General features: G+C 42.1%; 1 protein-coding gene across 1 annotated transcript in view; it reads left to right on the top strand.

Annotated features, from left to right (window-relative positions):
* Positions 1–25,016, top strand: part of atp2b3b (ATPase plasma membrane Ca2+ transporting 3b) — a 42,617-nt gene extending 17,601 nt beyond the window's left edge. Inside the window, exons 7-26 of the mRNA XM_019255484.2 lie at positions 85–126; positions 247–411; positions 716–787; positions 911–1,053; positions 2,363–2,495; positions 4,587–4,696; positions 4,999–5,133; positions 6,239–6,345; positions 6,478–6,553; positions 7,114–7,272; positions 7,414–7,593; positions 11,539–11,626; positions 11,711–11,817; positions 12,234–12,425; positions 14,044–14,257; positions 14,544–14,755; positions 16,746–16,853; positions 17,136–17,318; positions 18,416–18,575; positions 24,893–25,016. Of these exons, the coding sequence (XP_019111029.2) occupies positions 85–126; positions 247–411; positions 716–787; positions 911–1,053; positions 2,363–2,495; positions 4,587–4,696; positions 4,999–5,133; positions 6,239–6,345; positions 6,478–6,553; positions 7,114–7,272; positions 7,414–7,593; positions 11,539–11,626; positions 11,711–11,817; positions 12,234–12,425; positions 14,044–14,257; positions 14,544–14,755; positions 16,746–16,853; positions 17,136–17,318; positions 18,416–18,575; positions 24,893–24,918 (2,612 nt within the window). The 3' untranslated portion in view covers positions 24,919–25,016. The remainder of the gene's footprint in view (positions 1–84; positions 127–246; positions 412–715; positions 788–910; positions 1,054–2,362; positions 2,496–4,586; positions 4,697–4,998; positions 5,134–6,238; positions 6,346–6,477; positions 6,554–7,113; positions 7,273–7,413; positions 7,594–11,538; positions 11,627–11,710; positions 11,818–12,233; positions 12,426–14,043; positions 14,258–14,543; positions 14,756–16,745; positions 16,854–17,135; positions 17,319–18,415; positions 18,576–24,892) is intronic.
* Positions 25,017–25,245: the final 229 nt, after the last annotated feature.

The raw sequence follows: 25,245 nt of genomic DNA, 5'->3' as shown, positions 1-25,245 counted from the left end.
TAAAGTGATGATTACATGCTGACACATGTGAACAGTTTTTCTTTCTATGTATGTTCTGTTTAACCCACCCTCCCTTTCTGTCAGGAAAACAACCTGATGGAGCTGTGGAGAACAATCAGAACAAAGGTGAGAGCCCATGACGTGTGTGCGTGTGTCTATGTGTAAAAACTCAAGTGCTGAGCTTACTTCATCTGCAGGTGACGTACTGAAGAAACTGCGTGTGCTGTTTTTGTGTATGTGTTTCAGCCAAGAAGCAGGATGGGGGTGTTGCCATGGAGATGCAACCCCTGAAGAGTGCCGAGGGAGGGGAGGTAGAGGACAGAGAGAAGAAGAAGACCAACATTCCAAAGAAAGAGAAGAGCGTGTTGCAGGGCAAGCTCACCAAACTGGCTGTTCAGATTGGCAAAGCAGGCAAGAACTGTTATTTCTAAACTTGGCTGGTTTCCTGCTCTTTTAGCAGCCAAAGGCTAAAAAAACAACAACACATAGAGTAGATTCTGTAGCCGTCGGTCCTACAGAGCTTTTGTGGCAATGATGTGCATTTTGTGAATATGTGAAATGAATTGTGAGGGTTGTGTGATACTCTGTACATAAGGTGTAAAGCATCATAATTATATTTTATCACTACTCAATAACAGAGATGTGTTAAAGATTATCTTCCCAAATACTATAGACGGTAATAGAATGTGTGTCCCCTTATTGAATCTCCCCACAGGTTTGGTGATGTCGGCCATCACCGTCATCATCCTGGTGCTGTATTTTGTCATCAACACGTTTGTCGTTGAAGGTCTGTTTGCATAAAACTTCCCAACAAATACACCCCTCTCACTTCTCATGCTTACCACTCTGCTGAGTATGACTCGCTCTTTAAAGTGTTTGATATGTGGTATGGTGTGTGTGTGTGTTGCAGGTCACACATGGTTGACAGAGTGTACTCCGGTCTACATCCAGTACTTTGTCAAGTTCTTCATCATTGGCGTCACTGTGCTGGTAGTGGCTGTCCCAGAGGGCTTACCTCTCGCTGTCACCATCTCTCTGGCTTACTCTGTGAAGGTAGACCCACACGTCCTGTTTAATGACGTGGAAATGTTTGAGCTGTTTAATCAATGTAACAATGTGCACAGAGACTATATTGGAAAACAGGCTACAGTGAAAGTGTAGAGTGAATACTGAAGAAGGCATATGATAATTAGACTTGATTAATATAAACTCCCACTCACAGTCTGAACAAACCGAGCTATCATTAGCTAACAGCAGCTATAGTACGCAGCGGTTTATTTTACTGTCCATCAGGGATCACTAAAATCAATGAAATGGTTGGTGGTGGACTTTAGCTTTATGTACTCATGGGTAATTGTACCCAGAGCACAAAGTTAAATAGTGTGAGAACAGACAGAGTGGCAATGAAAGAAGCACCATTCACCTGATTACAAGTCAGTGTAGAATCAAAATCATGGCAGGACAATGGTGGAGAATTTCTGACTTAAATAGACGACCTATGGCGGGGTTATATCCACAGCCTACTTTCTGTGAGCCAGACTATTATAAAGCTAGAGGTCCGTGACAGAACAAGGTCAATTTGAGTGTCATAGTTGGGATAGTTGATTTTATTGTTTTGTATAATATGGCCTAATGGAAGCATATAAATGTTAAATAAAGGAGGGCCGAGGTTTGAACCTTGGGGAATGCCACACATAATGTTAGTCTGCACATATCCATAATTACCATTTGAGACAAAATTGTTCCTGTTGTGAAGACAGGATTAGAATCACTTTCGCACTGTGCCTGAGGGCCCAATGCATTTGCAGTCTGTCCAGAAATAGTCAACAGCTTGAATGGATTGATACAGCGCTATGATTAGTCTAGGACTGAAATCCTGTCTGAATCAGTTTCTAAACATATTTCATTGAGATCCTTGATTCAAGTGCACAGCTTATTTTAGCAAAAGTGTAACAGTAACTAATTAATACAATTAATTTGCATCAAAGCATTATATATCACAAAACATTTTTTCTTATTTTTTCATATTTGGTTTACATATAATTGTTCTGCTGCACCATTTTAGCCTACATAAATTACAATTCTTTACCCACACCAGGTCAATGTCAGCACAGGTTATATGCACTGCAGTGTTTATGGTGGAAATATATATTACACAAAACAAAGTCTTTCATCTGCCCCTGAATTTCCATTGAAAGAACAGTCGCTGATTTTTCCCTGCCTCCTTCTCTGCTTCCGTCCATCAATCAATTTGTCCCTGCCTCTGTCCTTCTGTCCTCTATCCATCTTCATTCACTCCGATCTCGCCCTTCCATCCACCCCTCACACACCCCTCTGCTCTCCATCACTATCTCATATGTAGAAAATGATGAAGGACAACAACCTTGTACGCCACCTGGATGCCTGTGAGACCATGGGCAATGCCACAGCCATCTGCTCTGACAAGACCGGCACCCTCACCACCAATCGCATGACTGTGGTGCAGACTTTCTTAGGTAAGCTGTCTGTGGTCCACCATTAGGGCAACACAATGTAATGCTAATATTGAATAAATGTTCAAAAACATCCTCACTGTGTGAAAGGGTTAGAAGTCAATCGTGTGGTCCAATTTCTACTTTAATAAGATCAGTGGTTCCCAGAGTGCTATGGCATCTTTGTGTGCCTTAACAATGGTGAAGGGATCCTGCAAGATTTCCCTTTTGCTTTCAAAGTATATTTTTAAAAGATTTCATCACACAAAAAACACAGTAACTACAGTACATTTTTTACAGTGCATTTTACAGTACAGTCAGCTTTCAATCATGTGAAAATGGAAGAAATAAGCAGTATACATCAGTTGTCATTTTCAAACTGTCTGTTTGAACGCAACTACTCACCTTACTGCTCCATTATAGTTTATTTTAGTTTTTATTTAGCATTATTGCAGCAGAGCAGCAAATCATTCAAAAGTTAGATTCACTCATTTGTTCACTAAATACTGTTCATCGTCATGGTTCAGCTTGATAGGAGAAGCTTAAACATCAATTCGATATATTCTAAATCTTAACAAACATCTGGAGGAAGAGTCAGATGATGGGGTGTTGTCAATAATCTTGTACTTTCTTACATCCACATCCACAGCTTACTTTTCGTTAATGTGTATAATTGTCATTTTAGCCTTCTGTTTTTTTGTTCCAGCTGTTTTGTTGCTGCATCTTGTCTAATTTTCTGTGGATTATAGATGATTTTAGATCAGTTTCATCGAGAACATGACAAAGACATAATGTTACAGAATGCAAGATGCAAGATTATTAACTTCAGCTGCAACATGTCAAGTGGCTAAATTAGCTGATTTTGGGCAATGGAGAAAATTGTCTTATTAATCAGGAGCTAGGCTACGTTTAGTTTTTATGTGTTATCAGAAAAATGAAAAACATAGGTTCCTTTGTTTTGTTTAGTTTCATTCATATTTGCCTCATGAAAGGTCCAGTGTGTTAGGTCATTCCTGCCCAGAAACTTCATTCTTTTTAAAGCTAAAAAAAAATTCTAATGGCATTCCTCAAGGTACTATTCTTGACCCAGTTCTATTTTCTTATACATGCCCACTAATATTGCAAAAATATTTCTTTAAGTCTTATTATGGAATTTTCTATCCTTAGGTTACACAAGGTCACCGGTGCCAGTCTATCTCAACACTGTGGTGGCCAGGGTCGAATAGACCTATTGCTGCTTTCCTAGACATAATAGATATCTTGCCGTTGATGTTCCAATCTGTGTAAACAGACATCTGTGTCTCCAGACTAGAATATGCTGACAATAACACCTCCATGGCTAAAAACATTCTCTTTGACTAATTCTGGGTGTATAGTATTTGTGGTGTTTAAAGTCTGTCCACCAGGATGAGTTGGGCAGAATGTGAGACCGACTCAGGCACTTCTGATGAACTTTGGGAGTGTCTCTAATTCTCCTTGGCCAAGCATCAATAAATATTACAGCATAAGACATCAGAGGCTCCTGAACACTTTCTTCCTTCCTGACCTCACCATTGACCTTTGACTTAGGCAATTTCTCCACAACAAGTCTTACTGATACAGTTTTTATATGTAAAGTACTAATTCATTAGTCACAAATGAATTATGTACTGTGCCTCCACTATATTTCAGCTTTTTACTGCAGATGTAATGCAAAATTTTATAGTTTTGTTTTTTTAATCATAAACATTGTTTCTGTTTTCTATTTATTGTTATTTAGTGCAGTCTTTGCTAGTTGTAGAGAACCCCTTTCCATTGTCACAGGACATTCAGTCATACTACTTTTTTACTCAGTAGTACAACTGAAGTGTAGCTTTTTCTTGACCTCACCACTGTAACCAATATACCAATATACAATATACCAATCAAATTTTGAGAGCAGAAAATGTTAGCTATTTTCATGGTCCGCTCACAGATTGGAGAATATATATGCAAAAAGGTGTCCACATGTACTGATCTCATCAATATCATAAATAAATCATTATCTTTTTCACGACAGAGGTAACACTGAGCAGGTTTGCTGGATGTACAGAGATTATGATTGATATGTATTAAAATTAGATTGTTGTTTCCCAGGTGACGTGCACCACCGTGTGGTCCCAGACCCTGGACTGGTCAATCCCCGGACGATGGATCTATTAGTCAATGCTATTGCTATCAACAGCGCCTACACCTCCAAGATTTTAGTGAGTCATGCACAGACAGAGTTGCCATTGTTTTGCAGAGAGTCATTTTCTGCCTTTATTGTTTTGTGTGCAGACCCTTCATCAGTCCCTCATCAGAGCTTCAGTAGTCCTTTAGTAGTCCTTTAGTAGTCCTTCATCAGTCCTTCATCAGTCCTTCAGTAGTCCAATGTTGGAATCTTTGTTTTAATAGAATCCTTTTTCCTTTCCTTTTGCCTCATCCATGTTTAATCTCTTCTCTGTCTTTCTACCTCACTTTTTTCACTGCCCCCTCTAATATCCTAACTTGCTTCAATGTTACGCAGCCACCTGATGTGGAGGGGGGTCTGGCTAAGCAGGTGGGCAACAAGACGGAGTGTGGCCTGCTGGGATTTGTGTTAGACCTGCAGCAAGACTACGCCCCTGTCAGAGAGCAGATCCCTGAGGAGAGACTGTACAAGGTAGGGAGACATGCACCACATCCACCTTCAAGTTTATTTATAGCTTTGTAAAAGTTACCTACTGCAAAAAAGTTAACTACAGGAGATTCTGTTTAGTTTATTTAAAACCTATCCAACTGATAGCATCGTCAATAGACAATTATGTTATATTACAATTATGTTGTTCTGTCTCATTTTTTTATTTTACTACTTTGTTTGCCCCATGATTCATTGTTTTTTTTTTACACATATACATATGTGCATGTATGAAGTGGAGTGACAGAGCAGAGCAGGGGCGTCCTTCTCTACCTTTAAAAACCTCCTAGCACTACATGACAAATCTACACCTTAAGAATTGTCACTAGCATTTATTGCTGCACTTCTTATCGCACTATACCATGATTGTTCTCTTTTCTGTAAGTCGCTTTGAATAAAAGCGTCTGCTAAATGACTAAATGTAAATGTGGTGCAGACATGGTTGCAGGAGGTTTTTAAGATAAATGTATTCAGATTTCTTTGATATGCATTCTGCATACATATTTTAAAAGATAATAATTATAACAATAAATAACAAATAAAAGGCAATGGTAGGATTGTATCAACTACATATTTTGGCAATATCCTTTACAGACACATTTGATATCACAGTTTGAAGCTTTCTGTAGCTTGGCACACTCGCAGACCCAAAAGGTCTGCAGTCTGTTGCACTTTAGATAATTTAGCGGGTCCAACTCTGCGTTGTGTTGTACAGTTTCAGCAATTCATTGTAAGACAATACAGACGACACCCGCATAACCTCCATGTAACTGTATAGGAGCAAAGAATTCACGTTCATCAATGCTCTGTACAGAAAGGGACAAAATTACAACAAAACAAACAGCTAGCCTCTGTGCAGTTCATTCATTCATTTTTCAATCAATTGCATTATGTGGATTCTACATCCTGCAACCAACATCATTGTTTAGTACATATATTGTAAACTGTACATATATTGTAAACTGTATTGTAAACGGTACACCATCCAACACACTCCCCACACCAAGAGAACTCACAGCTGGGTTTGTGATCAGAGATATGTCTGTCTGCCTCTTGTTTTACTCTCCTGAATCATCCATCTCTCTCTCAGGTGTATACGTTCAACTCAGTGCGTAAATCCATGAGCACGGTGATCAAGCTGCCTGACGGATCCTTCCGCCTCTATAGCAAAGGAGCCTCTGAGATCATGCTGAAGAAGTAAGTGACAGAGGAGGGTGAGGAAGGTGGAGTGGTCTGGGGTGACATTAGCCTGGCAATTGTTCAGAGGGGAGTGGGTTTGAATATCTTTTTCCACTTTGTCACTATATTCTGTCCTTCATCTCTCTCTAGGTGTTCCTACATCCTCGATCCCAATGGAGAAGCACGCGGTTTCCGCCCTCGTGACAGAGATGAGATGGTCAAACAGGTGAGACTTAATGACTTAAAGCTCCAATATGCAAAATAGTATCTAAATTATAATATATCATTCTAGGATTCATTTTGGTGGGTCATACTGGTGAACACTTTAACACAGATCAGTATGAGAACGACCAAAAATGATTTAAAAAAAAAACATCTTTAGGAAAAGATTTTTTTTTTTACATTAACTTTGATTGAGGCCTTTCTGTGTTGAGTTTGCATGTTTGTCCCCGTGTCTGGCTAGGTGATCTCCAGGTGCTCCAGCTTCCTCACAGGTTAATTGGTGACTCTAAATTGCCCATAGGGTAGGGTAGGGTCCAGGGTGTACCTCGCCTCTCACCCAATTCTTTTGGCCTTTTTAAGCTCTTGTTGGACAGAGACAGCTAAAATGTGACAGGAATGTGGGGAGAGAGAGGATGGTTTGTAGTCCTCCTCCTGACTAGAGTTGTGAAAATGGCCTCCGAGGCAAATGTAAGCCCTCTGAGGCAAATGTATTTTGTGACTTTGGGTTATACAAATAAGATTTGATTTGATTTGATTTGATTTGATTTGATGATTGATTAACAGGTGATTGAGCCAATGGCATGTGAAGGGTTGAGGACCATCTGCATTGCATACCGCGACCTCCCATCCAATCCGGAGCCAGACTGGGAAAACGAGGCAGAAATAGTGACAGAGTTGACCTGCATAACAGTGGTTGGGATAGAGGACCCTGTGCGGCCTGAGGTAAGTTACTGTGAAGTGTGTGTGTGTGTGTCTTAAGATTTAGTTTGAGCTCGTAATGTGTGATCCATAACATGTGGCTATAACCTGCATTTTAGAAGTAATTGGCACATTGGTGTAAATACATTTCCCTGTCCCTCTAAGGTGCCCGATGCCATCCGTAAGTGTCAGCGTGCAGGCATCACGGTGCGGATGGTGACTGGTGATAACATTAACACAGCCAGGGCCATCGCTGCTAAATGTGGCATTATCCACCCTGGTGATGACTTTATCTGTCTAGAGGGAAAAGACTTCAACCGACGAATCAGGAACGAGAAAGGAGAGGTGAGTTGGGTCAAGTACAAGATAAACTCACATAGCATATTCCTTGTGTATTCAATCAATCTACTTTTGGTAACTATAGGAACCACAAGGAACCCAGCGTCCTGAGAGCGCAGTGTTCTAGAAGGGTAGTAAGGTACTATGAGCTCTTTTAGATATGATGGTGCCTGACCATGAAGAGCTTTGTATATAAGGAGAAGAATTCTAGTCTATATTTAACAGGTAGCCAGTGCAAGGAAGCAAAAATGGGAGAGATGTGATCTCTGATCTTGGTTCCTGTCAGAACACGTGCAGCAGCATTCTGAATTAGCTGCAAAGTCCTAAGAGACTTATTGGAGCAGCCTGATAACAAAGAGTTACAATAGTCCAGCCTAGAAGTAACAAATGTGTGGACTAGTTTTTCTGCATCCACTTGAGACACAATGCGTCTGATTTTAGCGATGTTACGTAAGTGGAAGAAAGCAGTCCCTGAAATTTGTTTTATGTGGACGTTAAAGGACAAATCCTGATCAAAAACAACTCCAAGATTCTTTACGGTGGAGCTGGAGGCCAGGGTGATCCCATCTAAAGTAGTTAAGTCTCTATTAAGAGAGTTTCTGAGATGTTTGGGTCCAATTACAAGAACTTCAGTTTTGTCTGAATTTAACATCAGAAAATTGTAAGTCATCCAACTTTTTATATCCTTAGGGCATGCTTGGAGTTTAGTTAACTAAATGGTTTGATGGTTGATAAATATAATTGGGTGTTGTCGGCATAACAATGAAAATTAATGGAGTGATTCCTAATAATGCATATATAAACTGAATAAAAGTGGTCCTAGTACAGAACCTTGTGGGACTCTGTGACAAACTTTGGTATGCATGGAGGATTTATCATTGACTTGAACAAACTGAGATCGATCTAAGAAATACGATTTAAACCAGCTTAGGGCGGTTCCTTTGATGCCAATTCGATGTTCCAGTCTCTGTAAAAGAATTTGATGGTCAATGGTGTCAAATGCAGCACTAAGATCTAACAGGACAAGTACAGAGATGAGTCCTTTGTCTGATGCCATTAGGAGGTCATTTGTAACTTTGACTAATGCCGTCTCTGTGCTATGATGCACTCTAAATTCTGACTGGAAATCCTCAAATAAACTGTTCTTATGGAGAAAGTCACACAGCTGATTAGCTACAGCTTTCTCAAGTATCTTGGAGAGAAAGGGAAGATTTGATATTGGTCTGTAATTGGCTAAGACCTCTGAATATAAAGAAGGGCTAAATAGAGGTAAAACATCCTTGAGCAGCCTGGTTGGGGTGGGGTCTAAGAGACAGGTTGACAGCTTAGATCAAGAAATTATTGAAGTTGTTTGATGAAGGTTGATGGGAGAAAAACAGTCTAAATACACAGACATGCAAGAAGTAAACAGACACATTTAATTTGAATTTGAATAAAGGTGTCTATTTACTTCTTGCATATCTGTGTATATATCAGGTTTTACAGCTGTCCAAACTTGCTGTATCAGAATGCAGATCAATGCCTGTTGAGGGCAAGAGGTGATGGATTCGTCTCTAATAGTTTCTGCTCAGAGCTCAGTACCTTACTACCCCTCTAGAACACTGCGCTCTCAGGACGCTGGGTTCCTTGTGGTTCCTATAGTTTCCAAAAGTAGATTGGGAGCCAGTGCTTTCAAGAATCAAGCTCCTCTTCTGTGGAACAAACTGCTATTCTGGGTTCGGGAAGCAGACACAGTCAATACTTTTAAGAGTAGACATTTCCCCTATTTGATAGAGCTTCATTGTAATTCATTGTCATTTTATCATTCATTGTAATTGTACGATATGTCTCTGTTGATTTGTTCTGTACACGTGACATCTATTGTACATCTGTCCGTCCTCTTTCTGAGGTTTCTTCCACCTTTTTTCCCTGTTAAAAGGGTTTTTTGTGGGCAAGTTTTTCGTCACTCAAACCGAGGTTCTAAGGACAGAGGGTGTCACTGCTTGTACAGATTGTAAAGCCCTCCAAGGCAAATGTACTTTGAGCTATACAAATAAAATTTGATTTGATTTGATTTGATTTGATGTGAAAAATATACGAAAATCTGTTTAGGTGAGCAGAGCAGAGAGCACCGTGGCAGTATTACTGATAACCGTAGGTGACAGAATACGCTTACCGTAAAGTGAGAGTGAGACTTGTGACTCACAAAAACACAAAGAAAGTCTCCATATCAAATCTAAGCATCTAAGCATAAAGAAGTTCTTTCCAATCAATTTCTCTTGAATCAGATAAACAGTGAGCTCTATGAAAACATATTGTTGACACATTTCCTGTCATCTAAACATTTTGATTTCATTTTTTTCTTTTTTTATCCTTCATACAGAAAACAAACTGCATCCATGAACAGATGTTAGTAATCATAGTGTATACATTTATGCACCTCATTTATAGACATACACATAATTAAAAACAGAAATGGGGAAAAGGAAAAAAGAGAAAAGAAAGGCTTTGATATGTGATAAATAATTTAAGTTACACCCTACACTGTAGTTGTCATGAGATGATTTGTTTGCAACCAGAAACTATTTTCATACCTGCCAATTATTTTCTCTATAAATCACTTAGTCTGTGAAATGTCAACAAGCTCTGAAAAAAAAAAATCCCAAATAATATTTCCAAGTGCTCAGGGTGACATGTTTAAATCTGCTTTTGTCTGACCAGCAGTCCAAAAATCCAAAAATATTCAATTTACTCCAATATGTGACAAAGAAAAACTGCCAATATTCTCATTTAAAAAGTGGAAACCGGGTCATATTTGGCATTTTGGCTTGTAAAATAAGTTTTTCAAATTATTTTTATTGACACCATAGAAAGAAAAAAAAAGCCTATCCCAGCTGACTTTGGGCAAGAGCAGGGTACACTCATAGACACATAGAGACAAACAACCATTCACACTCACGTTCACCCCTACGTATGATTTAGAGTCACCAATTAACCTGTTATGGTTGGACTGAAGCTAGAGTACCCGGAGAGGACCGACACAGACCAAACACCTGTCTGGAACATTCCATTGACATAGAAGTCGGACATGTAGAGAATAAAGAGGAGAGCACCAAGCATTGAACTCTGGGGGACATCATGGGACAGAGGAGCAGTGGAAGAGGGGCAGTTTGAGGAGGGATTGTCTCTGCTGTGCTGTGAGCAGTCCTGGAGCCAGATTGAAATGGCTCAAATAGGTTGTTGGAGATGAGTCAGGAGGAGACAACACATCCGTACAGTGTTTTTGACAGAAATAGAAGATTGGAGATGGAGATGGGTCAGAAGTTTGTCATGGTATCCAGATTTAGGTTTTTTGATGATGGGGGTGATGGCTGCGTGTTTGGGCAACTGAACCAGAACTGAAGGAGGAGTTCATGATTTCTGTGATGATGACTGGGAGACTGTCTTTAACAAGATGGGATCCAGAACACAAGTGAAGCTTCTCATTGTTACCATGAAGATGGACTACAGGGTAGAACTGAGACAGGGGCTGAGTAGTGAAAAAGGGGAAGTGGGATATGGTTAGGTTGCTGAAGGAGTGAATGAGTCCCAGTTTAAGACATATTCACAAGTCGATTCTTCTCAGATCTATGTCTGATCACCACTGATGATTGCTATATACACTGTATTTAATGCTTTAATTTAAAACCTACTAAAGCCAAGCATTTGTACAGTCATTGGTTTTAATCCATAAACCATTTAACGGTTTGAATTGAGCAGAATGTTAATGTGATGGATGGCTGCTGATTAGTGATGTCGCACTCTAAAATTCTGTGTGTAAACTGTCATTATGTAAGAGCCACTTTCACAGTGCGTCTTTGATGCTTTTTCCTGCATCACACCTGCGTACACTTAAACACTCTGGACCAACAGTGACACCTAGTGAGAGTTGTGTTCTTCATCATCACACCCCTTTTCTTTCTTGTCTGACAGATCGAACAGGAACGTATCGACAAAATCTGGCCCAAACTCCGCGTGCTGGCCCGGTCCTCGCCTACAGACAAACACACACTAGTCAAAGGTGGGTCTTGAGTTTGCTAACCAAAACACTTGCACACACAAACATTAATTCACACACACTTATAGCCTGCTTATTTACCCTCAGGCATCATCGACAGCACCGTCATAGAACAGAGGCAGGTTGTCGCAGTAACAGGAGATGGAACCAATGACGGGCCAGCTTTGAAGAAAGCTGATGTGGGCTTTGCCATGGTAACCTGACATATTATTCACCATTAATGTTTATTTCTGTAGTTACATGTGTTAAAACATCGCTTCTTTCTCATCCCTCTATGTTTTAAGTACAGATAGTAAATGTATTATTGACTTAAGATAACTAATACATTCAAGTGTATTTTGTGAGGAGTTTTATTCTTCCCATCAATAATATACTATAATTATATTAAGCTATGACAGTATTATTATTTTTTTAGATTATTATTTTTGGGCCTTTTCAAGCTTTATTTTGATAGCTTTATTTTTTAATAGTATGATTTCTGTCACAGTTCCTAATCGCTTCAACTGGCAGAACAACAGAGTATTGAGACAGCAGGACACCAGAATAAGTCAGATGCTTGAATGCTCGCATGAATCATGTCTCCTCCTCAAGCTGTCTTAACCTTTGTCAGGGCATCGCAGGGACAGACGTGGCTAAAGAGGCGTCTGACATCATCCTGACTGATGACAACTTCAGCAGTATTGTCAAGGCGGTGATGTGGGGACGAAATGTCTATGACAGCATCTCCAAGTTCCTGCAGTTCCAGCTCACAGTCAACGTAGTGGCTGTCATAGTGGCCTTCACCGGGGCCTGCATCACTCAGGTAGACAACTTTATTAATATTGTAATAGTAAATTCAATTTCTTTGTTTCAGCCACCAGAGATGCACAACATTCCCCTTCTTAACATAAGATACCAGGTCCTTTTGTCTTTATAAATTGTGATACCTAGACTCAAATTTGCACCTAAATACAAGATCCTGCAGGATACCTCAGGTGTAAAACACACCAACGGGGGGTCGGTGCCAATACCTGCAATAGACAAAAGGGTGTGAAAACACTTCCTGGAGGGGCCAACTCCTGCAGCAGACAAAGGGATGTGAAAGGAGTGCCCCTCAGGTATAAATGTTTAGGTCTCCCCATGCTCGTGGGTCTTTCTTCATCTTTGACCGCTTGCGTGTTGATTGTCCTTTAAACCTTGTCGGCCGGGAGAAGTCTCTGTTACATTCTTCACCAGCAGCAGAGAAATTTCCACAACAATTTATATGTATATTAACATGTATGCTGACACGCATCCCTCATCCTATATCTGCTTCCTATGCATTTTTATATAAGCTAGAATAAGCAGAGATACGGGCATAGAAACAACTACATAATTTGATATGCAAGACATATCAACTTGCATTATTAGTAGTATTTCTCGCAATATATTTTAGTGAAAGAGAGTTAAATACATATAGATTTCCTCCCCACCCAGAACATCATCAGACAAAACAAAATGAGACTGACACACATTCATAACTAACCTGCCCTGGGCACGTCCCAATACTTTCTGATTCTGATATTTTATTTGGAGTGACAATGAATCTATTACTCAAGACAATAATCCGCAGGTCAACGGGCCAGCATGCAGTTGACTAGAAGAAGAAGATATACTTTATTAATCTCACAATGGGGAAATTCTTTTTACACTCTATTTTTTTTTTAATATGCTACATGCATTTTAACCCAGACACACACATGCAGTTGGAGAGAGATGGTGGAGTGATGGGCAGCCCCCCTGAGAAGCACCCAGTGAGCAGGGCCCAGGAGGTGAACTGGCACTCCTCCAACTACCAGTCCACCTTCCATATTTTGGTCCAGGGACTTGAACCAGCCACCCTCCTGTTCCCAAGCCAAGTCCCAATGGACTGAGCTACTGCCGCCCCCTATGAAAACCTCTAAACCTCTAAGAACATATACTATATATCACCATTATAATTATGGTTCATTTTTTGGGTTAATCTAATTATTTTGGTATGACAGTAAAAATTACAACAGAAGTAGCTCATTTGTCTGGTGTGACTATAAGGTTAGCATTAGCGCCAACCTCCTCGGGATAACAAGGCAGATGTGTTTCCCATTCTGCTGACAGTGTAACATCAGCCTCACCTAAGTGGACGCTACCATCTGCTCAGGTTACCACGGGGTGAAGTCAATCGATACAAACTTCCAAAGCATACACAATAAAAAAAAAAGTTCATCCAAGACTCCTCTCACTGTTTTACATGATTTCCTCACTGACCTCACTGATACATTTACAGATTTACTGAAACTTTGGACTCAAAGGAATGATTTAATATAAAGACAGCTGTTGGGAATCATCTGTGTTTGGGTTCATGAACTCAGACTCATGTGAACATGGTTTGTGACACAGGCCTTTGGTTACAAATCTCTCTGCAGGACTCTCCTCTGAAGGCGGTGCAGATGCTGTGGGTGAATCTGATCATGGACACGTTTGCTTCTCTGGCCCTGGCCACCGAGCCCCCCACGGAGGCCCTGTTGCTACGGAAACCCTACGGCCGGAACAACCCACTCATCTCACTAACCATGATGAAGAACATCCTGGGCCATGGAGTGTACCAGCTGGTCATCATCTTCACCTTGCTGTTCATAGGTGCACACACACACACACGCATGTGCAGGAGACAATTGAGCTGTTGAAGCAGCCAGAAATAGTTTGATCAATAGATTTATTCTAGAGTTACAGTTGTAGGATGGTCAGGTTGTGTTTCAGCAAGCTTTTAACCAAAAACTTAAAAAAAAAAAAAATGCTGCATTGATATCGGAGAAGCACACACAAACTCACAGCCACCTCTGCAGCACGTCAAACACACTTCCTAATGAACAACACAGCAGAATCTTTCTTCACACCTCATCTACTCCTTTTTCTTACCCTCCAGGTGAGCGCATGTTTAACATCGACAGTGGCCGCAACGCCCCACTCCACTCCCCTCCCTCTGAGCACTACACCATCATCTTCAACACCTTCGTCCTCATGCAACTTTTCAACGAGATCAATGCTCGCAAAATCCACGGAGAGAGAAACGTCTTTGACGGAATATTTTCCAACCCCATCTTCTGTTCCATCGTTTTGGGGACGTTTGCTGTGCAGGTTAGTAATGTTGATGTTTTTTTTTGGCTTGCTTTTAGTTGATAGCGATAGTAGAGATACAGAGAGGAAAAGGAGAGAGAGAAACAGAGAGAGGGGTGATATGCAACAAAGGTCTCTGACTAAAATGTAAGCAGACATTGTAGAAAGTCTTCTACAGATGCAGCACTCTGGTGATGGCCTGTGCTGTCTTTTTTTTGTAAGCATAAAAAATGAATGTGATCATCTTCAGCTTGTTAAACGTGATATTGTCTTTCACTGTGTAACCCAAATCTACCCCAAATACAGTCCAGATTTACGATTCCAAACTTCACCAATCACCGGAGGTGGAGGGAATTATGGGTACATAAAATGGAGAGAGAAGAAGAGGGATATTTTCTGAAACTCTTTGGTTCTCGGTGGCACTCTGGGGAGAAACAAGAGAAGAGAGAGAGCCTGGAGGAGGGGTATGAGGGTGATCTGCAGTGTGAGAGCGACAGAGACAGTGGAGAGGAATTCATAAAAGAAGAGATGAGAGAGAGAGAGAGCTGAAGACTGCAGACAGCTTGAGAGAGGTGAGAGAGGTGGAAGAGAGAAATAAGTAAGAAAGATGGATCCCTCCTCCCTGCAGTAACGATTACTGTATGTGATACACTGTATTGTACTCAGAGTGAGATTTATGACTCTGCAGTTTGGTGTCAGGATGATAGTGTCACTCCGATAAGCCTTGTTTCTGGTGTAAATGAGCATGTCGCCAAATAAAATGCTGTCACTACATCTACTGAGGCAAGTGGAGTGGACGCAAGTGGGAGCCCGGTGTTACGGTCCAAAATGCAGGTTAGAAACAAACCACAGGGCTGCGTGTACCACTCACTGTGTCATTTCTCATTGTTAAACAGTGATATAAGCTGAGATAGACTGATCACTGTGATGAATATAGCCGAGGCCGCGTGCCAGCTCAGAATACATCTTAATTCACTTTAAGGCATTACAGTAACACCACAGTATAACACAATTTCTGCTCTATTTCCTCCTAAATAGATTAAATCGACATCATATGGTCTTGAGAAACTTTGAAAAGTTCCTAGTAAAAACACAGAACTTCTTTCTATACCGTTAAGGAGCTAAAAGTAACTTTAATCAAAGCCTCATTGTCAGATCACACTGAGAAAAAGGACACAAACCGAGAGAGAGAACCAGAGATGTGCAATCTTCCTCTTAGTCAAAAATAAGTGTCTACATTACCCGTAATGCAATGGTAGTTGCCAGTTGACTGGTTGGTCTTATGCTAATGTGGCTTGGAGGTCTGTTCAGCTCAAATATTTTCAAACTTAAGGTCCTCAGCCTCAGCTGACGCTGACTCAAGTGACATCACTCAAGGACATTGATCAGACTTCACACAGCTTCCTCTGGAGACATTGATGCTTTCATACAGCTTGTTTCAGATATTAATTCTTAAATTAAACAGACTTTAACAGACTTTAAGTCACGTTGATGCTACACTGACTTGTAATCAGGTGAATGGTGTCTCTGTCATTGTTATGCATTCTTAATTATAAGAAAAGCAAAATGACCTTAAGCTTATATAAAGAATTATAATTAAGATAATAATTTTGATGCGTTTAAGAACAAAACTTGACTCTAAGCAGTTTTTACACATACTGGCCAGAAAACATGATGTTCTCTTACAGTGTTCCACACACAGAGTTTCCACAATCTGATGTTAATCAAGACACATTTTGAAAAGGCAGTTTATAATGTTGAGGAGGAGTTACCTATACCTCATTAACAACAGAAAACTTTACACATCTTGGTTTGATTTTTATTCAGTGCAGCAGGATTACAGCGATAATGCTACCTTGTATTTCCTACTTGAACTTGTGACAGACTGGAGACATGTTGATGTCCTGGTGTTTGTCTTCATGATTCAGACTGTGGTGCAGTGCCGGTTTTCTTTCTCAACACTGTTCTTGTATGTGTTTCAGTAACGTCCCTCCCTGTGTTTCTGCTGCAGATCGTGATCGTGCAATGGGGAGGGAAGCCCTTCAGCTGTGCCCCGCTCAACGTGGAGCAGTGGCTCTGGTGTCTGTTCGTGGGAGTTGGAGAGCTGCTCTGGGGGCAGGTAAGCAGCTCTTCAGCCTGCTGAGTCAAAGCACACTGAACGAGTGTACAAGTGTAGGCTGACAGACCTGGTTCACCTAGTTTTCTTTGAGCTGACTGGCTAAGGAAACATTTTCACTTAGATAACACCTCTGATCTGCTCCATTCTCTGCTGACTGTTGAAATAATCTGGTATCATCGGATTTGATCCTTCAAGTGTGTAAGATGTTCGGAGAAGCTCACACATGCTCAGTATAACACCATACTAAGCGTCCTGTGGTGAAATGACAAACATGGCTTCCAGGTGATCGCCACAGTGCCGACAGAGCGTCTGCCATGCCTGAAGGAGGCGGGCCTGGGCCTGGAGCCCGGGGAGGAGGAAGGGGAGGAGCTGGCAGAGGACGAGGAGGAGATCGACTGCGCTGAGAGAGAGCTGCGCCGCGGACAGATCCTCTGGTTCAGAGGCCTCAACCGCATCCAGACCCAGGTACCGTTTAACCTGACACAGCAAAGCATAACCAAACCTCTTTCACATGAACACACACGCACAGCACCTCAACCAGGAGCTTCACATGGTCATGACACACATGCAGTTTGTTTAAGGTGAATTACAGATAGATGGAGTGCAAAAGTATGATGAAAACATCACAAAGAAATAATTTGGGGGGAGGTGTTCTGAAGTTGTCTAAATAAACTGCCAGTGTCATGGCCTTTACACACTGACAAAAGAGACTTTTGAAAAGAAAGACATCTTCTGACCCCTCAATGATGTATATGCAATCTTAGCGTATCTGATTCGTTCTTACTCTTCAAAAGTCAATCTGTCTCTCATCCTGTCTGTGCTGTTCTTCTGACTTGTGCCAAACATAATAATTCCAGTTTTTTTTCCTCTCCAACACAGCTAACTTCTCTGCTCTCTAATGCTTTCTCTAACTTGGAAGTGGTATTTTTAGTCGCTCATAGACAACATGAGAGAGGATAAATGCTGTGTGTGTGTGTGTGTGTGTGTGTCGCTGCCACGGCACTTGTGAGTGTTTACACATTGTGTACAGGCTAATGCTAAGTAGACAGGTTGTTGACTTCCTTGATTGCTTTAATTGATTGATTCTCACACTGCTTTGTGTGCGAATGGACATTAAGACAGCGAGACAGCGTCAACATGAACAACAATCTGCTAACAGCCTCCTAAACAGTGTTAGAGAGCCAGTCCAGACTCTCTGCTTAAGTGCCTGTCTTTGCGTAAAGTGGTCAGTTTTTCATTAAGAGGGTTTGGTCTGAGTGTGCAGACAGTGAATACACATGCAGGCACACACACACACACACACACACACACACACACCTCAATTACACATGCAGTCATCATTTATAATTCTCTTTGTCAGTAATATTCAGACAGCAGTGTGATGCGCATTACTGATGCACATTTGCCATCAAAGGGAATTAGAATGCAGTTTCTCTCATTGGCTGTGACAGGAAATGTTTTAAAGGGACCACACACACACACACACACACACATGCACATACACACTCAGACCGGCCTTTCCTGCCCTCATTGAGTGCTGCTGTTTTGTCTCTGTCCTACAGATGGAGGTAGTGAGCACGTTCAAGCGAAGCGGTTCGTTTCAGGGAGCGGTGAGAAGGCGCTCCTCTGTGCTCAGTCAGCTCCACGACGTAAACACTATCTCTACCCCCTCTCACGTAGCTCTCTCCACTGCAACAGCCAATACCAGCCCAGCCCCCGGGAGTGAGTCCGCCGAACGCATGTACACACATAAACACACACACACACACACACACCTGCATACACACCTGCAGTCACTCTCTCTCTCACACACACTCATTCGTAGACACGAACACACACTGCTGCACGGCACGTGGACTGCAGTATTTTGACTCTCTATGGTTGTGTCCCCCCTTCCGGCTCGCTCGCTGCTCGTGTGTGTGCAATGTCTCCTCTATTCTTTTCTCTTATTCTCCCTTTCAAACAGCACCCCAGTCCTGACCGGCTGTGTATAGTTCTGGTCTGATCTGGTCTGGTCCAAATCCAGTCTCAGTCCCGTCAGTCCAGAGTCTGTTTTGTTGTTGAGTGTTGGTCGGTTACGGGAGGTCAGCTCGCTTGTTTTCTCTCTGTGCCTGAGGTGTCCTGACAGAAACGGAGCAGCACACAAAGTGACTCATGTTTGAAAGAAGGAAATTGAAGTAACCCAAAAAAACATTCACTCCAACAAGGCGAGGATGCATCCTACAGTTCAGAGAGCAAACGGCAGCTCCTCCTGCACCGTGTGTTCCTACAGTTCAGAGAGCAAACGGCAGCTCCTCCTGCACCGTGTGTTACCTCCTGTTTGTGACTGAGGTCAAGCGTGGTTACTGTGGTTGACCCCCCCCCCTGCAGACATCTCTCAAGTGAAGGAGAGGTGTCATTTCTTTCAGAGAATGTAGTGTAACAATTCTGTCACTCCTGTTATACTGTAGAAAATGCTTAGATCTCACTGCCATTACCAACTGGCTTTCATATGGCTTCTGCAATTCTCTAAACTGTAAACCTTCGAGTATAAAAGCCCGATAACACACTGCTGTTTCCAAGACTACAGTAAAAGAAAAAGTTACCTTTTCCTCTATCGCTCTTGCTTTCTTTCTCCTTCTTGTTCTCCTCTCACTTTTGTCCGGTGCCGCTGTTGTTGTCAACTGGTTATTTTTGTAACAGTATTTCCAGCTCCGACGTCACAAGTTTGGCCCCCCTGATGTCTCCAAAAAGTCCTGATTTTTCTCTCTGTCCAGTCTGTTTTTCCCCCTCTCTCTCTCTCTACGTCACACTTCTCTCCTCTTTCTCCTCTGTTGATGAGATATTACAGGTTCCCCGTTTGCAGAAATATTCTGTGAAATGTCTTCTTATTGTTCTTCATAAGTAGAGTTGTTCTTTTGTAGAGGTATTTAGATTTTTACCAGATCTAAATACAGGCTCTTGTGTAGCATACTGATAAGATTTCTTTAGTCGGTTTCTCTTCATTTTTCCCCTTTTTTTGTATCTTACTTTGTCCTTTACCTCATCCCTTTTTGTCATCCTCTCATCTCCTTACTAGAATAGTGTCCACCCCTCATGTTTTCTCTTGATTTCTCTGTATGTCAGTTCTGCGCGTGTCTGTTTGCAAGTGTGTTTACGTGTGTGCATTTGCTGACATATCCGAGAGCCGTAGTCTGACCTCTGTGTGTTTCTCTGTCAGTGTGTGAGTGTTTGTGTATGAGTGTGTGTGCGCCTGCGTGTGCATGTGTGTGGTTGTGCTTGTCTCTTCATTTGATTGTCTTCATCCGTCTTCTCAGTTGCTTCTCCTTACCTTCCTTGCTCCCTTCCCTCCTTCCATTCCACGCTGCCTTCCTCCCCCCACGTTGCTCCATCACCTGTAGGTGTAGATACAGAGAGGCCCAAGTCGGCGCTGCTGACCCCTCATTGTTGTGATCATTCTGCACAGACACTAGAAGTTACTTTGGAAACACATCCTTCTCTCCATCACTTTGATCATTAATATAAGATTATATGCAATAAAATGTATGATATCAGTATTCAGAGCTGGACTTTGCTACAACATTGGCTGCCTGATAGAAAAGACTAATGTGACAAAGGTGTGGAAAGAGGGATGTACAGTCAAAGTATGGAACTAGAGTTCAGGCCCCGCCACTGCTAGCTCATTGCTTGCTTTTTTAATTCTTTCCCCTCGATTCGAAGAAGCTTGTCTTGTCCAAATCTATTATTCAGCAGCAGTGTGAGACATACTTTCATCCTCTTGTGGTAAAAATCCAAATGAATTTGAACGAACAAATGGGACAAGGAGGGAACGTGAAGGAGCAAGCATTAAATTTGAGTTTAATGTGACCCAGGTTAGTTTCTCTGAATCCTGTCGTACGGAGGCAGCCTGTGGTCAAAACAAATGTGCTCCCATCTGCTTTAGCTCTCATGGATGGGGTTTACACAAAAAGCAGAACTCACATCGTGCCAAATAAACCAGCACAAAAAAGTATATCAGATCTGGTTTTACTTAAAGGATATGTCTGTTGATATTCTATCATTTCTTATTGTCAACAAATCCCATGGAGAGACCAAAACAATGAGTGTACCAACAAGTACAAAGCCCTCATATATCTGATTCATGCTATATCATTTGGTCAGGTTAGAGAAAATAAGATTTTGACCTGATAATAACAATCAATCCAAAAAGTGGAGATATTTTAAATCCATGAAAGGTCTGGACCCAGTTTTCGTGGTGTAGATATTTAGATTTTACTGCATGTGAGGAAGTAAAGTCCTTGACCTGCTGGTCACCAAAGTGTTGAGATATTTGGGTTGTGGACTGACTGAACGACCTTGACGTGGCTCAATGAGCCACACTGTTCTTGTTCTTTTTATGGGATTTGGTGACAATGCCACAAATACAGAACATCTCCATCCTTCTCCTTTAAGTACCTCCCTCAGGTCTGATGAGACCCTCTGGTGTGAGAATCCCCAAACAGCAAACACACACTAAAATGTACAGCCTGTGTGTTATCAGGACAGACTGACCTCCCCCCCTGCGCTGCTGCTCGTCCACAGTTAGCTTCAGGGTCATTACTTTACTCCACTACCCAGAATTCTTTGCAAAACAGACCCAGCCTTCAGATTTGGCACTGTGCCCCATTGCAGTATGATGTGCGTAAGTTGTGACGTCGACACCATCACCTCCCCTGATTTATTTTTTTTACAGCCAAATCTATCATCACTGGGTAAGAAAGGAGTCCAGGGATATCTGAAAGAAACATCTAAAATATTAATCAGAGATATCAAAATGATAAAAGTAGATGTCTCTGTTTCATGCTTTCATCCACCTGAGCTCTGCTGGACTGTAGTGATCCCTCTAGATCTTAAAAACCGATCTATGGATCCAGTTTGTTTTCATTTCAGACTGGGCTAGTTTCATCTCCCTGCCATTACAGTACAGCTGGGATAAGAGATGAATATGGAAGTTTAGGAAAAGATAAAGGGGTTATAGGATGTTTAGGCTGAATCTCAAATCCATCCTCAGCTCCTCAATTCTTTGCTTAAGTTCTTCATTCAAAAAGATTTCAGCCTCCGCCCTCAGTGTGTGCTCCTTTCATAGTACACAAGACATGAAAACAATATGCATCGAATTGAGGAAGGTGTTGCTGATCTGTTGCTATGGATTAGAGCTCAGTCATCACATATCAGAGGGTGGGTGCTGCTCACAGTCGGGCCACACGGTGGGAAATGGGAGCCATTAACCAATCATGTACCTCACAGCTTCTCCCTGTATTTATGTTGCGGTTTCTCCTCATCAGCAGTTGTTTTGCACACAGCAGCCTCTCTACCTCCCAGCGCCTATTTTCCTCTTCGTACTTTAACCATCATCGTTTTTCCATCAAGCACTGCTGAAAGAGCCGACAGGGAGAGAGGGAGAGAGAGAGAGAGAGAGAGAGAGAGAGAGAGAGAGAGAGAGAGAGAGAGATAAAGAAAGGAAGTGGGTGAGAGAAATAAGTAACACGGCAGTGCCCTGACCTCCAGGCATGTCTGGTCACACTGTGGGCATCATATACTCGAAAGTTTACCATGGAGACAAAATGAAAACAAACCAAGCGAAGTGAGAAAGTAACATTCTGAAACCTTCTCAATCTGCATGAGGTGTTTTTCTACTGTCTGACAGGCTCTTTGGAAAAACAGATAAGCACTGAACCTACTGCTTGACCGTCTGTCTGTGTCTGTCTGTCTGTCTATACGTCTGTCAGTCTATCATATATGCCAGAGTCATATATAGAGACTCCTCTTAGTTTGGCCAGCTGCAGCACTGATCTCCATTCAGCTGCCTGACCATCCACACCTCATGATCACAGTTTGGACTCCAGCTGGTGCTGCAGTGGACATAAAGCTCCTTCTTTGTTGATCTCATTTGGCCAAACTGTCTCTATGTAGGGCTCTGTCTGCCTGTGCCTGTCAGTATATCTGCACTGAACTGTCTGTTTCTTTTGAGCTCATGCTGCTTCTTTTCCTCTGTTTGGGCTTTGGGGGTCAGAAGGGTGCATGGACCAACTGCCATGGCAAAGGAATGTGTTTACGCACGCATACACCATAGACTGCATAATTCACCTTGAAGTACACTCATAAACTTCACTCGGGTGTGTGTTTGTGTGTGTGTGTATGTGAGAGAGTGAGAGTGTATGTGAGAAAGATCTGATTCAGCATGACCCGGCTGCCTCTCTGTGTGTGACAGGGCTGACTCCCGAGCTTCACTCCAGCCTTTGAACCAGTCACCTTCTGTTTCTAGTAATCTGACCAATCACATGCTGTTCTAACCTGCTGATTCTCCGTGATGTCACCTTTCTGTTTTGCAAGATTTTTTTTTCTTCTATCCTGCAGCAACTTCATCATCAGCATCATCATCATTTCAGTCACTTTACTCTGCGCTGCTCGTCGCCACTGCATGGCTACAGTACACATGTGCGTGTGTGTGTGTGTGTGTGTGTGTGTGTGTGTGTGTGCAGTGATGCTGACAGACCATCTCACTGTCTGTCTGTTGATGTGTTTGTTTGAACCAGATCTCTTTAACAAACCCACAATTCCAAACTGGCCGATGCATGTAGATGTCAGACTTCAACTCAGCTGTTGGGTCACTCAGTTACACTGCTGCTGCATGCACTTTTGTGTGTGTTAATGTGTGTGTGTGTGTGTTAGTATGCGTGTATGGTCACTGCTATAGGTTCTTGCTAATTTCTTATTTTATTATGCGTTAAACTAACACTCACCATTCCTGCTTCTTTTCCATCTGTGCCTAACGACCACCCTCATCTGTGTGTGTGTGTGTGTGTGTGTGTGTGTGTGTGTGCATGATGAGTGTTTTCCCCACACATACTGTATCATCCTCCCTGACACACACACACACAAACACACATGTATGATGTGAAGCAGCATCTGTGGTCTTTGTGGTGGTGGCTCCTGAATGCTCTCATCTCGATGTGTCTGACTGTGTGTGTGTGTGTGTGTGTGTGTGTGTGTGTGTGTGTGAGAGAGCGAGAGAGAGAGAGAGAGAACTGACAAAAACATTGTGTGTCATTAGCCAACTCATTTTTTTAAATTTTTTTTTGGTCTGGTGGAGACGCACAGGATCAGGTGGACACTCCATTGGTGCTGAATTAGTTCAGACGCTGTATTTGTGATCTCAAGATTAAAAAATGTAACTGGAGAGTTGTAAAAAATTACACTGAAATCGTCAAAATGAATCATTCACTCTGCATTAAATATGTGAGGACAAATCTGATTTGTCTCCTGATGGAGTCCTGAACAGGAGATGACAGCATCTTCATAATGAAATAGAGCAGTGGAAAGACGAGGTTGCCCTGCCTTCAAATTTGGTGATACAATCTCGCGCCAGGACCTCCTGTCAAATTCATTAATGTTGTTTTATATATTTTTTATTTCTTTGTTTATCCATTACCAGATAAATTGATATCAAACCTTGTTGTCTTGCCTAAACAAGACCACATGTTCCCCTCTTCGGCATTAAATTTGTGAGTTGCTTAAAGAAACATTTGGACTTTTAGAGAAATGACCAGTTAACTTAGCCTCAGCTTAAAGACTGGAAGCAGGGGGAACCGCTAGCCTGGTGCTCTCCAAAGGCAACAAAATCTGCTGCTGGGACGATTATTTTCAGACAGCGTGAGTCTAAAAAATAATAATTATAACTGATTTCTCAAATGTCAAAATATTACTTTAACTTATGCTCTATAAAAATGTTGTTTGTTCTGGTTTAATCCAGCCAATCAGAGTCAAAGATTTTTATATAGAATCAGTGTGAGCAATACAAGTTATCTTGACACCACCTGGTCCTGAGCCTGTCTGTCTGTCTGTCTGTCTGTCTGTCTGTCTGTCTGTCTGTCTGTCTGTCTGTCTGTCACTCTGTTTGTCTGCTGGAGGACACAGTCTGCCTGTCTCTGGGTTTCCCTTGTCTCCTTTTTCTCTTTTGTATATCTGACTTTGTCCTCTCTTTCTTGTGGTCCTTCTCTCGTCTTTCTTCCTCTCGGCAGATGCGAGTAGTGAAAGCATTCCGTAGTTCGCTGTACGAGGGCCGGGAGAAACCGGAATCCCGCAACTCCATCCACAATTTCATGGCCCACCCAGAGTTCCTCATCAACGACCTCATCCACAACATCCCGCTGATCGACGACACTGACGTGGACGACGAATCAGAGCTCAGCAGATACCAGCACCTGCACCCGGCCTCCGCAAGCCACCACCCCCCCCTCCCGCCCGCCCAGCCCCGGCCCGCACCCGCCCCACCCGCCCCTACCCCAATACAGCCCTCCGCGTGACCCCGGGCAACGAACAACAACAACAACAGCAGCAGCAGGCAGCAGCAGCATCAGTTCAACAGTTACCC

This window comes from Larimichthys crocea, chromosome XV, assembly GCF_000972845.2.
Source record: "Larimichthys crocea isolate SSNF chromosome XV, L_crocea_2.0, whole genome shotgun sequence".
In the NCBI taxonomy this organism is placed as follows: domain Eukaryota; kingdom Metazoa; phylum Chordata; class Actinopteri; family Sciaenidae; genus Larimichthys; species Larimichthys crocea.
Note: the sequence above shows the minus strand (reverse complement) of the source record. Positions and strands in the feature narration are given on the sequence as shown.